Genomic DNA, 16,798 nt, shown 5'->3' on the forward strand with positions numbered 1-16,798 from the left:
CTCAGCTATTTACATCTTGATGAGCAGAGCCTCGTATGAAATACCTCCTGGGTCAAAATAGTTGACGTGCTTGTTAATTTTCCTATTAAACTCAATTTAAGTCAGAACATTGTTTGGGGTAAGTGTTCTCTGAGCTAAAAGATGTCATGTAACGATCTGTCAACACACGATTAGTGGTTTTCTGTTCTTCTCTACTAGGAATGAAGCATGCCTTCTTCCAGTCTCTTGTTTGTAAAGTTTAAATGTCATGTATTCTGAGAAGGAATAAAAGAGAGAACACCTGCCTATATATAATATTAGTAGCTGTTACCCATCAAACATCCGCCACATCTGGCATAAACCATTCAGAGCAGCCGTCATAAGTGAAGAGTACAGGAGGAAGTCCCTCCTCCAGAGACCTGTTATCATTACTGAAACTCTCAAACATTTGCTCTATCTGGCTCACAAGGCCTATCCCAAAACAGCCCTCACCATGCAGTCATTCCACTCTTGAATACCTAGTAACTGCACACAGGGAATGGATTCATTTGCACTGTGGGATACATCACTACTGCCACTAATAAACAGCATGCAAGGACATTAGGCTAGTCAGGTTGCCAGGGTAACTGTTAAACTTTGCACTTGCTGAATGCAGAAGAGTTGTGTACAGATATATCTTCATCAAGAGAGAATGTGTAAACTAGCTGCTGTTTGTATATCATACACAGAAATTATGTATATATTTGCATGCAATGCTTGTATATGGAGTGATTTATGTGTTTAGATGTCTCTTCATTAGACTTTTGCAACCAGAAACTCCCCAGTTCTGAAAATGAAAAAAAGTTTTAGAGCAAATATATTTAAGCTATATCACAGAAGCAGATAACCACAGTTCTGCTGAAATTCTGCTGAAAAGGATCAGCAAAGGAGGAAGGGAATCGAACTCGGCTCGCTGCAAGCACAGTTGCGCTATATGTCGGCACACTAACCACAAGGTTAAATGCCGGCACGAAACTAATTGGTTAAACTAATTTTAAACTAATTGGTTGAATAAATTATTCAATGACTCACTTTTGCCAATTATTGGTGAAATGTCTTAACATGCAGAAAGACTATGACCCCACTCATATACTTTTATTTGCTTTAAAACGTGAGAAAGGTATGTTGGTGCAATGTATGGAGGATTCTGTTGGCAAAATCACAAGTTGAGTACAGCTGTCAGAGTCAGGTTTACAGGGATTACAGTCATAGACATGTCGATTCTCTGCCTCTTAGTCACACAGGCATGGAACTCCGGAACATTGTCATTCACAGGTTTTTTTATTCCCTTGTATTATGGTTACTAAAAATTATTTTAGTTATCTGACTGACCAATCAGGTGGTTGTTCATGGAGTTATAACCTGGAGAAAAAAAAAGAAATAAATGAAAAGAAAGTATATACACACAAGTGAAGGCCAACAAACCAGAAGATGTGTTGTGGTCTGTTCACTGCAGCATCTGCTATCATTAAAGACACCACTGGGACTACTTGTCAAAATTGCTACACATTCAGTTTTCAAGAAACATGTTAAGCAACCACACAAATTACGTTATAAGACTATCTTTGACTATTCAAATCTGTATGCTTGAATGCAATTAATATTATCTATTTAAAAATGCTGACTGGGATCTTTGTGCCTATATAGAGATTAGAGGGATAGTTGACCCAATAAATAATAATCATTTCCTCACCCTGAAGTTGTTCCAAAAGACAACATTTTGAAGAACAGTTGCTGGTTGCCAGCATTCTTCAAAATATCTTCTTTTGCATTCAACAGAAATTCATACAGGATTGGAACAACTTCAGGATGAGGAAATGATGACAAAAATGTAATTTTTGGGTGGACTATCCCTTTAAATGGTTGTGAATCAGAGGTTGACTATGTTCATTGAGGAGCATAAAGATGTGGTACACTTGCTAAAGACATTTCTCTGCAAGCTGGAACTTGTCATTTGAGGCTCTGGGGCACTTAAACAATCATCATGCTTTGGTAAAGTGCTTAGTAGAGTTAGCATTGCTTTCTTTTTTTTAATCAAAGGACCTAGAGACAAGAGACATAACAACGCCTGGGTCTGTGGTTTGTATGTGATGATCCATTGCAGTTGATAGCAGTTATTTTAGGGACTGTTTCCATGGTCATGGTTGGGGTCTGCAGGAGAGCTCAATATAACTGCAGCCACTTTTTGAGCTGTGGCCTATCATTGTTGTGATATTTCTAAACATCTTCACTGACTAGAAAACAGTGACAAATTAATTGATATTTCACAAGAATGATCTGATGCCTAGAAACATTAAGCCTCCTAATAACAGAATCCCATCCAATGACTGTGCATTTTTAATTTTGGTAATTTCAGTAATTTCCGATAATTTGTATCATATCTGCCTTTCGTCATCCACTACATGAGGAATGTTTCAAACAACAGTTTAAACTAAATATGTTTAACTACACAGTTTGTCTTACAATTATGTTTTGACGTAATAGAGAAACAAACCTTGACAAACAGAAGCAACAGAGCAATTTCCTTCCATCACTAACAGACAGTATATTGATCAAATGTCCAGTTGTTTCAATTATAGAGTTAGATAACAATAACACCTAAACATATTCTGTTTTAAAAGCCTAACTGTGCCAGCTGTGTCAAAAAGACAATCTGACTTCCACAAGATGAGCCTCAACAGATTGAGCCTTGAAAATTAGGCTACCTATAGAAAACCCATTTAAAAAAGTGAATCCCTCTGGAAGTTGTTTTGATGGCATGCACATCTTTGAACTTATTTCAACTTTCTGTAACTTAAGGCTCACAATACAGGGACAATTTAGTACATGCACGAACTACAGCTACTGGAGCATTTACAATCTGGATTGGGCAACATTCCGTTTAAGAGGGGCGTGTTTACTAGTTTTTCATCGGAATGTAGGCACACACTGGGCTGAGCTTCAGGTGAACGCGGCGGCACGCAATGCTGCGGCTCTCATTCACATCAGTACAAACACCGGATCATCACAGACGCTGCTTTTGACAGGTAACGCACTACTACTTTATTATGCGTGCTGCGTTTATTTGTTTTGTTTGTCATCGGAAATAAGTTTTACTCTCACAGAGGATGCTCAATAACCTATTACAATTGCAATGCACATCTTTTCCCTTTTTTAATCTTTTTAACTTGCCACAATAATTTCTGGCATTTCTAATCAGAGTTTCAACTTGATTTTCTTTATCAGTAATTAATCTCGAAGTGTTTGGAAATATCCACTAATTTGTCACTGCGCTGCCACTTTGATTTTACTGAAAAAAAAGACAGCAATTAAACGTGATTTAACTTAACGATAATATATTGTGCTAATATATAAATGTTTATTATTAGTAGTAGTATTATCAAGAAAATATACGCTGTTGAGTTTATGAATGTAATTACGCGTAACGATAAAATTAGGACAAACGCAATATTATATCTCTTCTCAGATGATGTGAAGCTGAAACTGAATGTGAAATCTGCAGGAGGACCAAGTGTCCTGACCGAAGGAAGAGCCGTTATTTTCTCTCAAGGAAACGGATGTTGTTTGAGACTGAGAGGCTCAGGTAAAGTGCACAGAAACCCACCTGAGGACAGAAGATCTGAAGGCTTATAAACCAGAGCTTCTCCTTGTGAGATCGGACGCTGGACACTGATATGAAACTGAAAGTGATTCAGTTTGCCCTAAGAAACAGCACCTTGAAAAAGTGAGGAGGACATAATGCAGATACGCGGAGAAGATGTGAAGTAGCCTATATTTATTTTCTCAATGATTCATTTTTGTTCAGGATTATGTAGGATTCATTCAGGTTATCCTCTTTGGGCGTGCGAGAAAACTTCAGGAAAAGTCCCAGCAGAGGAAACACTTGTGAAACATGGATGCAATTAGGTTTCCCGACTTTTTTGAGGATAAAAACCATTGGGATCACATATCTCGTGGGCTTTACTTTATCAGATGAGTCCAGTTTCAGATCTCAAGAAGTTATTTTGTGACACCTGACGAAGACCTAAAATGCAGAAGTCAAACAACAGGTATGTGTTAATGCATTTCCTCTACTGTGTGTGGAAACACGTTGATGAATTTAATGAACTGCTGAAGGGAAGATGGAACCTGGAATAGACTCAAGTTCTCTCTTTAGCTGAGACTATGGCGTAATGATTAAAAAAATAGGCCTACAGTAAAAATTATCTTCTACGACCAACATGTTTTCATCTCTAAATTAAAATGATTATTATCATTTGATGCTTACCTTTTAAATTTAGTTAAAAAGCACCAACACACGGGAAGCCATTTTTTTGTCATGTGATAGGAAAATATTTCAAATATTTTTATTTTTTATTTTTATCATCTCAGACATCCTTATTTGTTATTGAGCCATTATGCTTTATATGTTGCAGTTGAATTATACAAAGCCAAATTTTATTTCAGTCACAGATACTTTGCCATTTTTATTATTTGTTCCAAATTTTTATTATCATTTTCTCTGGAAACTCATTATATTGATTGCTTTTGAATTTTTAAATAATATTTTCTATTATCATAGCTTTTCAGTACTACTGGTGATTGTATATCTGCGGCATCGTTAATAAAAATATTGATAATATGTGAGTTTTTGTATGGTCGGTGCCTTGATGTATTTTATTATTATTATTATTATTATTATTATTATTATTATTGTGGTAGTGTAACTAGAATTCTTGGCCATTGGTGAACATTTTTCTAAAACTGTTTTAAAATGGTCCCACATCCAGGAAACAGCTGTTTAATCTAATCTTTAAGAGGAGAACAGTTTACTGTTCACATAAACTTGAGGTGCTTCAGCATGACCCATAAACAAATTTGAGACTCCAGTTAAGTTCAGATTTAGCACTTTGTGGTTTGTCTGCCAGAAACCTAATGGTTGCAGACCCATTTAAGGTTTATTTCATGTGGCTTTAACTGTAAAGACATATATATTTAGAATTTAAAGAATTATTAATGTTAAAGTCATATTGCTTTTTATTTATTTTATTTTTATTTTTTTATCACATTGTCATGAGAGGCACAAGTTTATGTTCTTACCTGAAGGCTACAGCAGTCAAAACCATCAAAATGAACACCATTATTGCCTTTTAACTGTAAACCTCTTGACCTTGACAATAAACTAAGCTTTATTATGCTAAACTGTTGAGTGCAGGTTGTGCTGTAATTATTTTGCATTACTTACCGTCTGTGTCTCTTTTGATCCTGTTTATTCATAATGATTAGAGATGCACATGTAATCAAAAGAAGATGCATTTCATCATATTACTCTTCTGAATCAGTTCATGGGAGTGTATTGTTTATAATTGACCAGTGTCCACTCTGGGTTGCTATTAAAATAAGCCTCTTAGCCCATAAGCACATGTCCACAGACGATTAGGAAGAGGAATAATGTTTGTACACAAATCTATGATGGAGAAAGGAATTTTGTAGCGTGTTTACATGAGTTTTCCCCATTAAACTTCTCAAATTTCAAATTCATAGGCATTGCAATAGTATAAAAGGAGACGTTTGGGCTTTAGCAAGGCTGTAAAGAGTTTCTGAGAATCTGATCCTTTGATGAGTCAATCGTTGTGTGGTCTCTTAGTATTCTGACCTCACTGGTGGGAGTCAGACTCATACTCTAAAAATGCATGTAAATATGTTTTCTCAGTGGCGGTGATTTCTCAATGTATGGGGCACATAATCAAGAGTCTTTGATGTAAAGTGACAACACATACACAATGAGCCCTGAAGTCCGGGCTCCATTTTAAAGTCAAACAGGGTGGTTTGTAAGACTTTGTGATTGACTTATAAGATTTATTTTCTCTGTCTCCAGGAAGCTGTCTCTGTGCCAGGCCCTCACCCTTATAACACTGCTGTTGTCTCCAGGTTGCCTGTCCTCTCTGCCTGTAAGATGGTCCCTATTCCATTATCCTTCAGTTTATAGACTGTTTGCAACAGTAACTTCCTGTCAGGCAGCTAAACTGAATTTTTAAAGATAAGCTTGAACAGTCAGTTGGGTATGCTCAGATTGGCAAGGCACGCTGCCAGGGTTTTGCTCACTTTAACTAGAGTGTTGTCTTTCCTGTTGATTGCCAAGAGCAGAGCTTAATCAGAGCAACCTGGGCAGGATCACCTAGGGATTCAGAGACTGGGTTGCCACCCTGTATTGTTTTGGAATTGCTGTTTATACACAATGCAGAAGTGATAAGTTAAGAAGAACATGACATTTGGCAAATGCTCTCTCTTTAACCTTTAAGAGAGTTGTTCACCTAACCTTGTTCACTCACCCTCATTTCATTCCAAACATGTATGATTTTTGTTCAACTTTGATACACAAATTAAGATGTTTTTGATGAGTATTCTGTCCTACATTCACCCAAAACATCAAAAAGTCCAAAAAGACCATATTTGATGGTCTTTATGTACACTCTTACAAATAAAGGTTCTACAGTATACTGGCATTGACAGTTCAATGAAGAACTATCAACATCCATGGAACCGTACCATTACTCCAAAGGTTCTTTAGTGTGGAAAATGGTTCTTTGGATTTTCAAAATGTTCTTCACACTAAAAAAAAAATGTTCTTTTAAGAACTGTTCTCTGAAAGAATCTTTGAGGAGCCATGGTTTTTCTATAGCATTGCTGTGAAAAACACCAGCTGGAAGCTTTATTTTTAAGAGTGTATTGAGTGTATTGATCAATATTTAAATATAAATAAAAACCTAAATTAAATATTTTTATCATATAAAGTGATTGTGTCTCTTCAAAAGACTTTGATTCATAATTGATAACTACAATATCCACCAAAGCATCAAAGTTTTGGTGGAATTAATTCTTCAGTGGAGGGACAGAAATCTCTCAGCTTTGATTAAAATATCTTAACTTATTTTCTCAAGATGAACAAAAGTCTTATGGGATTGGAACGACATGAGGGTGAGTAAATGATGGCATAATTTTCATTTTTGGGTGAACTATTTCTTTAAGGTTCACTGGTAGCTATAGGGAAAGCTTGCATGTACGACTCTGCCTTTGGTACCTTCTGGACCTCACCCAGTCATTTTCCCTCAGTTTCCCTCCCAAGATCCAAGCTAGGTCTTGTCCACCAGTCATTATCATCTTCATTCCACTGGAATGACTTTTAGATCTCCTTTAAAACAACATAAACAAGACCTATCGACAGGAGGCCAACAAGTTCATTTTAGAATTATGAATTTCCAAAAACTCTTTCCAAGAACTCCAAAGTCAACATGTCCTTTTTAAAATCTTGCCTTTGGGGGGAAGCTGGTGTTCTAAAGGTGAAAGTTCGATTTCATTAATCCGCCTTGCCCACAGGCCCCATGGCAGACTGTCATCAACACTAATTTGAGTCTTTGCTACGGTAATGAGGGCAGTTCCAGGTCATTCTGGTATTGAAGATGATGGACGTCGGTCATAAAGCACTATTGTATCTGTGAGAGTGCAGTCATCTGTTGTTTTAACCCTCACAGCTAGACATCCTCACTCATTACCAAACCTCTATTCACCACAGGTCTCTAGGCTAAATAAGTTCAGGAGATTCTGACACACATTCTATTTCTACCTGCTATGATAACCTTATTAGATGAGTCCAACCGAACCTCATTTTTCTGTAATTTTCCACTGAAAGGGTTAATCTTAGGAACCGGTACAAAGCTTTACACCAAAAAGCAGTCGTATACGTGCCAGTAAAACATCCCTTTAGGGGTCAAACTTTGGAATGCAAGTTCAATGCTCTGTTTGTATGCTGAAGTCTTTTCATTTTGTTGCGACGTGTTTACACGCCTCATGTGACTCTCTGAGTTGCTCAAATTAGATTTACGTGATACCGTGGATGAAAATTATTTTAGGAAGACAAACAGCTGCTCTGTATGAAGTTGTTTAACATGACAAAAGCTGAAAAACATGCTCTCCACACCTACATTACATTTACAAGAATACACACACCTTGAGGAGATGTTAGGCCTAAGGCAACCCATGGAAGCTCCTCACTCTTCACAGGCTGTTTCTGCCTGTTTGTCTCAGATCAAAGACAGCAGCGGGTCTAAGAATGACAAAGTAATGTTATCCTTGAAGACGATCAGTGGTGGTCTGATAGGAATACCGCTTGTGTAATGGAGGCTGTGTGTAATAGAGCTGATGTGGCGTCCTCAGTCAAGCACCTGGGGAACACTCAAACACTTCCACAAATGTCAAGTGCAGTCTAGCATAGCCGATGAGCAGGAAATGTTTTGGTGGCCTCTCATATCATGTGTCGTGAACACTAGTGTGCAATCATTTAGACTGTAAGTACAGGATTCCTTTAGTTTAGTGCTTAACATACATCAAATGACTTTCTGTACAAATATATTTTACACACTGTGAATGTGTAAAAATGTTTGAGCTTGCAAAAAACATTTTAGCCAGCACAACTTAGTTGATCAACTCTACCACCTCTGCTGTCTCTCTTTGTTGTTGTTCTGCAACCTGTAATTCACTTCTTTGTTTATACATTTGCAGTCATCCAGACGAGTAGAGCTGAGGGTGGGAGGTGAGGGACCACAGATGCATAGCCAAATGCATTTCATGAATGAGTGGGCCTCGTGGGGTGGTTGGTCCGTGTGTTCACGCTCCTGTGGGGGAGGGGCCTCAGTCCGTGCACGCACCTGCATCACCAGGTAAAGCACAGCCTTTGTTTACCCCATAACGCCATCTTCTCCGCTGTCAGATGATTATAAATGTGCGCCAAGAAAAAGTAGTAGTCATGAAAAGTATTGTACCCTTAATTTTTCCTTTTGACCATAAAAGGCACACGATCTAATGTCAACACATTTAATGAATGGCTGTGCTCTTTTTAATTTTGTCAATTCATCTGAATAATAACATGTGTAAGATTTAGTCAGCACATTTGTGAGGTCAGATTTCTCTGGAAATTGTGTTTTATGTTGAATATCAGAGTTTTTGTGTCGTTTGTTTATTGATTTGTGGACATATTTTTAGATTTGTAGGGAGAAAAGATAAAATTAGAATTACTCCAAATTAATTATTAGTAATTAATGGGGTTATTATTCAGTAATTGGGTATTATTCAATATGCATTTCAGATTTGATAAATATTAATAATAATGACATCAAAAGTAATTTATACATTCTGTAAAAGTTTACCTAGAGGAGGATTCTTGCCCTGGGTATAGGGGGCCATCTTACCCCAATCTTTGTATCTTATTTATTGCTTAAAATTCATAGTTGTATCTTAAAACTACATATTGCTACTCTAAGGTACTTATATGCACCTTTTAAGGGCAGATGAGGTGCAGTAAAGTGCGGTGACAAGCTGTTGTAGCCCTAAAGGTTATTTTTTTTGCACATTTTTTCTCACAGTAAACAAATACAAGAACGCATCCTGTGTGAACAGCCTTATGGCGTTTTACTTGATTATGCTTGATTATTGTTTTTTCTCTCTATAGAAATCTGGTAGGAGGGCCGTGCCCGGGAGACACCAGGCAATACAAGATTTGTAACACAAAGGTGCAGTAAATTCTTTACAGTCCACACTTGGACATAAGGTCATCTGGCCTCAGACTTGTCAGATTTTAAATGGCTGGTCCTCAATTTCATAACTTCACTTTTTTATACATCACTTAATAAATGAGTGTGTTGATGTATGTTAATGAATCAGGGCTTTAGCAGCTCTAGATGTGTGTTTTCTCTCCTGAGCTTTGTGTCTGTAACATCAGGAGTGTCCTGCTGACTCAATGGACTTCAGAGAACTGCAGTGTAAAGCTTTCAATGACAGACCCCTGGTCGCTGGCAGCAGTTACCGTTGGACTACCTTTCATGGAGGTCAGTGAAGCATGACTCTTCTCTTTTGAAGCATGTGTTGTGTTACTGTGTGGATTTCTCCTTCTGCTAGGTGCTTATACCTACTGAATCCTGATTTGTTCTCCTTTTAAGGATCCAACCCATGTGAGCTCAGCTGCCTAGCAATTGAACACAACTTCTACTACAACTTTGGGCGGGTTCTTGATGGCACACCATGCCAGTCGGATCAGGGGACAGTCTGTGTGAATGGAAAGTGTCTGGTGAGTAGATGTTTCTTAGGACACGGCTTCATAATAACTGACAAAGTACTGTGCACCCCCAAAAAAAACTTATTTTAAAGACTTATTTCTACCTGATCTGACACTTAAAAATTACTTTTGTTAGTATTAACAATATAAAAATATATAATCTATTTAATAGAAATATTTAAAATGTTGACTAACAAAATAGACATTTAACAGTATTTTTTAATAAATGTATTAAATAAAATGCAAAGTAGAAAATGTTTCAGATTTATTCAGGGTTATTCCAACATACTATATTATGTTTTTGTGTTGAATGTGTAACGTTTTAGGTTAGCTGATTAAACTTTTTTGTAGTACTTTTGTCTAGTTCACCTCTTCTTCTGTCTAAACTTATCATGCCATTAATGATAAGATTGATTCTACTATATTGTTTCACGTGTCATGGTATTATAATAGTATTTTGTACATGTATTGTTGCTTGTGATATTCAGTACCGTGGTATATATCATGATATTTTTCACCTCAGGTATTTTTGTAAGGAAATATGAAAATTTTACAAGGTACATATTACAAAAACCTACACATATGTGCATGTAAAGATGACTGAATGGACCATAAGCCCCATCTAGTCCTGAAATCATGCTGATGTGAATTCGGTTTCCATCACATGAGGACTGGAAAGGAGAAGCACATGCATAGTGGGGCCCAATCATTAGCACCATGTGGCAGATTGAATCCATATGTGTGAAGCACACCTTGTGTGTGTGTGGTTGCCCCTCTGTGAGGCCCCCCGAATCATGGGAATGTGCCATTGAGAATCATTATTTCACAAACTACTGAGATTAAGAAAGGAAAGGCAGAGAAAGGCAAAGAAAGAGATAAGGCTGGGAGGTCATGTATTAGGAGGAGGGTTGCACCTGCGTGAAATGCAGTGCACGGGAGGTCTAAAGACAAACAAGGGCTTAATTATATCCTGCAGAAATTGCTGAGGACAGTGCACTCCTGCACACCTCCCTTCTACCTCTGCAGTCTCCCCTGATGTCTCCTCCTCCACCCCTGCACTCTGGAGCTTAAGCCAAACTTCTGCCTGAATGGTCTTGATCCCTGCCCGGGCCTCATGATCCCACTCTTGTTTGTGTGCGGTGGCTCAGAGAGAGATCTGTGTCATTCTGCTGCCTGTCTGTTTTCACCTGCCTCTGTTTGGACCTGTGGACCTAAACACACACAGAGACCTTTCAGGATGGTGCAGAGTTACGCTTATATAGTGGACGTTAAAACATATGATTTCTTACTATTATCAATGTTAAAAACAGTTGTGCTTCCTAATATTTTTGTGGAAACCATGATACATTTTTTTTCAGGTTTCTTTGATGAGTAGAAAGTATAAAAGAACAGCATTTATTTGAAATAGAAATGTTTTGTAACATAATAAATGTCTTTACTGCCAATTTTAATCAATTTAATGTATCCTTGCTAGATAGATGTATTAATTTCTTTAATAACAACAACAACAACAAGAAATGCATGTGAAATCTGCATTATGTATACTTCAGTGCATGCTGGGAACTGAGGTAGACTTAAAGCAGAAGATGCAATTTACAATGTTAATTTATTTTACACCTAATCCAACTATTCTGAATACACATATGATTAAAGAAATGAACACTGAAAACTCATAAAATCAGTTACAAATGCCATAAAATATTATGCTGAGATGAATGGATGAAAACTAATTGTTGCTGCTCTTACAATGGTGAAATCATTTTTAGTGTAGTTGATAATGCATTTATTTTGAGGGTCTTTAATCTTGGATGCTTCACTCTTTAGAAGCATCTAAATTTATTTCCTGGAAGGTCTCCAAGATTCTGTGGGCCATAAGCTGTTCCAGTTTTCATCAGGAGCATTGCAGGATCAGCTTGTACTGTTAAAACAGAATGTGACGGTGCTTGATATTTTGGCTTCTAATCACAGGGTTTGTATGTATGTGTGTGTGTGTGTGTGTGCAGAAGCCAGGATGTGACTTGATCTTTGGATCTGAGCAGCAGGAGGACGCCTGCATGGTGTGTGGAGGCCACAACTCAACCTGCCTTCATCACAGAAGTGTTTATCAAAGCAACGGGCACAACAACGGTCAGCAATGAATCTAACTACACTCACATTGACTTTAAACAACAGAAGAGAAAAATAAGCTCAGAATTCTGCAAATATGTTCTGATTTATATAACATAACTTTGAAATCAATACTTTTATTTAAACGTAATGTAAGAAACGTGAATAATTGGTAACTGTATAAATCTTGTTTAAATGAATCCTTGTATGAATCTTGTTGTTCAGAGCTGCACAACTGTAAAATTTCCTTAACCTAAACTACTGTTCAAAAGTTTGAAGTTGAAAGATTATTTATTATATATATATATATATATATATATATATACATACATATATTGGTAACACTTTATTTTGATAGTCCACTTTATACATTCTACTAACAGTAAGTAACTTTGCAACTACACGTCAACTAGCAGTCATTAGAGTATTAGTAGACTGTCTGCTTAATAACTTCTAACACTTTATTTTGATGAGTCCATAACATACAACATACTGACTATGAGAAACTTTGCAAATATATGTCAACTTATTCTACTAACCCTAAACCTACCCTACTGAGAGTTAGTAGACATGTAGTTGCAAAGTTACTTATAGTTAGTATAATGTCTAAAGTAGACTATCAAAATAAAGTGTAACCCATATATATTAAAATGTAATTTATTCCTCTTATGGCAAAGCTGGATGTTCATTTTTGTGGAAATTCTGACATTTTTTCTGGATTCTTTAATGAATAGAAATTTCAAAAGAACTGCATTTATTTGAAACAAAATGTTTTTTTTGTCACTTTTGGCCAATTTTATGGGGGTTTTTTTAAAAGAAAAAAAAATCTAACTTTTAAACTGTAGTGTAAGTGGTTTCTGGGTGACTGTGACTCTCTTTTTCTTCATTATCTCATGGTTTCTCTCGCCCTCACACATATCTGTGCGCTTAGAACACAGACACCTCTGGCTTTGAACTTCTCCACATGAAACAGAACCTCTTTTAAAATCTTCTTTCATGCTGGCCAACTGAAAACACAGAGCATTTACATTGGGGAAAACACAGCGATAATACTGGCATTGTTTTGCCACCCAAAAAAATACTTGGTTTCCCACTCTCTTGCATCTGGATTTCTGAGAGTAGGATAACAGATTGGAGGCTGCCAGCACAGAGCTCTGTAAAGAGGGTCAAAAGTCAAAGGAGAAGAGAAAAGAGCAGCCTGGGTCGTAACTCTGCGGTTCAGTGCCTTGCAGCCAGACCAATCCATGTTGCAGCTGCAGAAAGACACATCATGGAAACATACAGTTCTGAGCAGGACTGCGCACCTGTTGGAAATAACTGTGTTTTCTTTTTTCAAATGGTCTGAGATGCATTACTCTCTCATCTGTTTCCCTGCAGGACTGTTTGGGTACAGTGAGGTCACTATGATCCCGGCCGGAGCCACACACATCAGAGTGACTGATAACAGCAGAAACTATCTAGGTTAGAGCACAGCCTTGTGTGAGATCTCTCCAACATGTGGCTCTCAGAGCAAAAGTGGCAAGGTGCACAGTGTGAGACAGAACTGTAGAAGACTACAAAAAAAAAAAAGCATTTATTTTGTCTTTATTAGCGCAATAATATGACATATTGGAGAACGGTTTTTCACTATATTCTTGCAGGAAAAAGACATTGTCCCTTTATGCAGTTTGTCTGCTTGCTGTATAAGAACATTACAATTATGCTGTGTTGTGGCAGTGCAATGTTTTTTTTTTAAAAATCACTTTTTGTAAAAATTTTTCAAAGCACTCCAGAATGGGCGCTCTCAGTTTGTGATCAATGGGAACTGGAAGATCAATGTTCCTGGGGAGTATAATGTGGCAGGAACCAAACTTCTGTACCGGCGCTCTGCTGATACCTGGGAGAGTTTTGAAGTTCCAGGACCTACTCAGGAGGACCTGCACATCATGGTTAGCTTTAAAATGACACACACACACACACACACAAAATCAACACCATTCTTAAACCCTAGTAGCCAGTACAACTGTGTTAATTTGTTCTGGTCTGACTGTAGGTCTTGTCCACTGATAAGAACTCTGGGATTGAATATGAGTACTGGCTGCCTCCAGACCGCTACGCCCTGTATCATGGGAGACGTCAACTTCGGCAGCCTCACCACACATCAAACCACTTGCCCTTTGAACTTCCAGCCACTAGGACTACCACTACTACAACCACAACCACTACTACAACAGCACAGCCAGTCACAAAACCTCATTTCTGGGGTAAAAACCCTTCATTCTTGGTATTTAGGAATAAAAAACTATTAAGCTTTTGTTTAAATTACATTAGTTGTAATATGGTATTTTATTTGTGCAGTGACAAGATCTGTTTTGAGATAAAGGTATATATTTAATTTGAGTTTGTTTGAAGTATGTGTGATGTAAATATTTGGCAGAAATGCCAAAGTCGCTTAAAGCTTAATGTTAGGAGTCTTTTGTAAATACAACTGTGATTTACGAGGTCATGCCCTCAGGTCCTGCTGCTCACTGGACTCTTCAACCCCCCTATCAACAGCAGCCAGTCCCACGTTTGGAAAGAGATGAAAACCGCAGGAACCGACTGCCTGAAATACATCGTAGAGGTCAGCATTTTATCATTGCCATTAGTGTATATCACCGCAATTCTGGATTCAATCTTGCATTTAAATACAGTTATTATTTCTGAAACTTTGAAAAGTGTACTTAGCAGCATGAAAAGTAAAATTTGTATTCTTGTATGTAAATTAGTTATATACAGTAAGTGGGAAACTGTCAATCACTCTGAAGCTCTTCACTCAAATACCATTTGCACAGGAGTGTTTGAAAGCAGGAATCTATCAGTGGGTACCAAATAGGCCTGATACTCTACCAGTACTGCAGAAATGTCAATGTTAATTTTTTTAATTTTCAATGTAGACTTGCTACTGAATGATTTGCGTTATTTGCACATCATCATGTAACTAGTTCATTCCCTCTGTTATTTGTTGTTTTGCACGGATGACAAAGTCTGGGTTTTTTATGTCATGGCATCCTTTTGTAGGCCACTGTGGGAAATGTCGCCGGGTTCGAGGGAAAGGTGAGCGCCAGAGACAGTATTGCCAAAAAGATTTTGGTGAGTTCAATCAGTACGTCTCTTCAATGCCAACATAATACAAGTGGTTTAAAATGCATAGTGTATTGGATGATGACAATACATTTGTCTGCTGTGACAGTATTTCGAGCAAGAGTGCTGGAAAAAGTCTACCACGGTGAGGAGACCCGCTATGATGTCCAAATCATCCACACATACCGCAACCGTTATCGTCTGGAGCACCGGGAGTTCCTGTGGGCGCCCAACAAATGTGACTGTCCCTTTCTGGAGGAGGGGAATCAGTACGTGTTGATGCTGCGAAGGCATATTAATTACGAACACACTCTCAATCGCATCCTGTTGGAGGAGGACAGCTACGCTCAGCCTTATCGAGCACGCGAGGACAGCCTGCTGCGCCCCCTAGAGGAGCTCTGCGGTAACAGAGGCAGCAGGACTCAGCTCAGGGGGTAAACACATGGACGATCACACTTTCACTGCACACTTATTCTGAAGTTCAACTCTTATGCCAAAAAACAAGGTGCAGACAGAAACCCCACTCTGACGCTGAATTGAAATCAATGATGATTTTACTAAAGCATTTTGTATTCCTCAATAAGGACAATGGACACTTTGTCACGATGAATTATGTCTGTGGGGGCATGAGGCAAACCAAAGCAAAGAGACTCACTAAATGAAGCACTTTAGGTGGACAGTCACCTTTTAAAACTTATACACCAAAGTAAATAATATACACAGAATTTATGATGCCTTTTCTAGCACCGCGTGTTTGTTAATGGCATAAAATCACTTGACAGCATGTATATCTTTATCATGTGCATTTTGATGTTGTTTTTATATATGTATTTATAAGCAGACAGTATTTCTAGAGGAAACTTTGATTTATATATTGCCTTATAATTTTAAATGTTTTACCATCAATATTTTTGCTCTTATCAACAGTTATAAAGTATCTCAGTGAAATGATAATGAGTGTTTATGAGACACATATACATTTACACATTCAAGATAAGCAGCATATACATAAAAACTGTCTATGGCGTAGCGCTTTTGCCAACGAACAGTTGTTTTCTGCTTTATATTTGGCAGCCGTTTTTTCCCTTTCATCATTAGCAGACTAACTAAGATTATCCTATTACCTTGATGTGGTTGTTAAATTATAGTCCAGCCTTTCTACAAAACACACATAAACTCTAGAATGTGTTTTGTTAAAAATATATTTACAAAAATAACTTATCTTTTATGACAGTGACATCAAACTTTCTAACATAAACATGCAATTAGGGTTAAATAGGCTGGCTGTCGCCGGGCTAGTAAAGTCATTATACTCGTCTAGATAACAGCTTTTTCTCCTGTGGCCTTTGATTGGCTGAGAGAGTAGGTGGGGCAAGTCCCCAGAGGATATATATATATATATATATATATATATATATATATAGGCCTATATATATATATATATATATATATATATATATATATATATACACACATACATACACA

General features: G+C 37.5%; 1 protein-coding gene across 2 annotated transcripts; it reads left to right on the top strand.

Moving 5' to 3' along the window:
- The first annotated feature begins 2,921 nt into the window (after positions 1–2,921).
- Positions 2,922–16,689, top strand: adamtsl5 (ADAMTS like 5). Of its 2 annotated transcripts, XM_058781599.1 has the most exons (14): positions 2,922–3,044; positions 3,485–4,067; positions 5,876–5,948; positions 8,557–8,714; positions 9,503–9,563; positions 9,773–9,878; positions 9,990–10,117; positions 12,109–12,232; positions 13,589–13,672; positions 13,976–14,139; positions 14,244–14,454; positions 14,706–14,813; positions 15,251–15,322; positions 15,423–16,689. In XM_058781599.1, the coding sequence occupies exons 2-14, from the start codon at positions 4,048–4,050 to the stop codon at positions 15,749–15,751; spliced, it is 1,638 nt and encodes a 545-aa protein (XP_058637582.1). In that variant the 5' UTR covers positions 2,922–3,044; positions 3,485–4,047; the 3' UTR covers positions 15,752–16,689. The 2 variants fall into 2 exon arrangements, with proteins under 2 accessions (XP_058637582.1, XP_058637583.1); XM_058781600.1 differs by lacking the exon at positions 5,876–5,948.
- The last annotated feature ends 109 nt before the right edge of the window (positions 16,690–16,798 follow it).

This window comes from Onychostoma macrolepis, chromosome 07 (genome assembly GCF_012432095.1).
Source record: "Onychostoma macrolepis isolate SWU-2019 chromosome 07, ASM1243209v1, whole genome shotgun sequence".
NCBI lineage: Eukaryota > Metazoa > Chordata > Actinopteri > Cypriniformes > Cyprinidae > Onychostoma > Onychostoma macrolepis.

Coding starts and splice junctions, on each gene's coding strand:
- adamtsl5 (XM_058781599.1), top strand. CDS start 4,048: ATGCAGAAGTCAAACAACAG. Junction 14,140..14,243: donor AGGAGGACCTGCACATCATG/GTTAGCTTTAAA, acceptor GTCTGACTGTAG/GTCTTGTCCACTGATAAGAA. Junction 15,323..15,422: donor GTATTGCCAAAAAGATTTTG/GTGAGTTCAATC, acceptor CTGCTGTGACAG/TATTTCGAGCAAGAGTGCTG.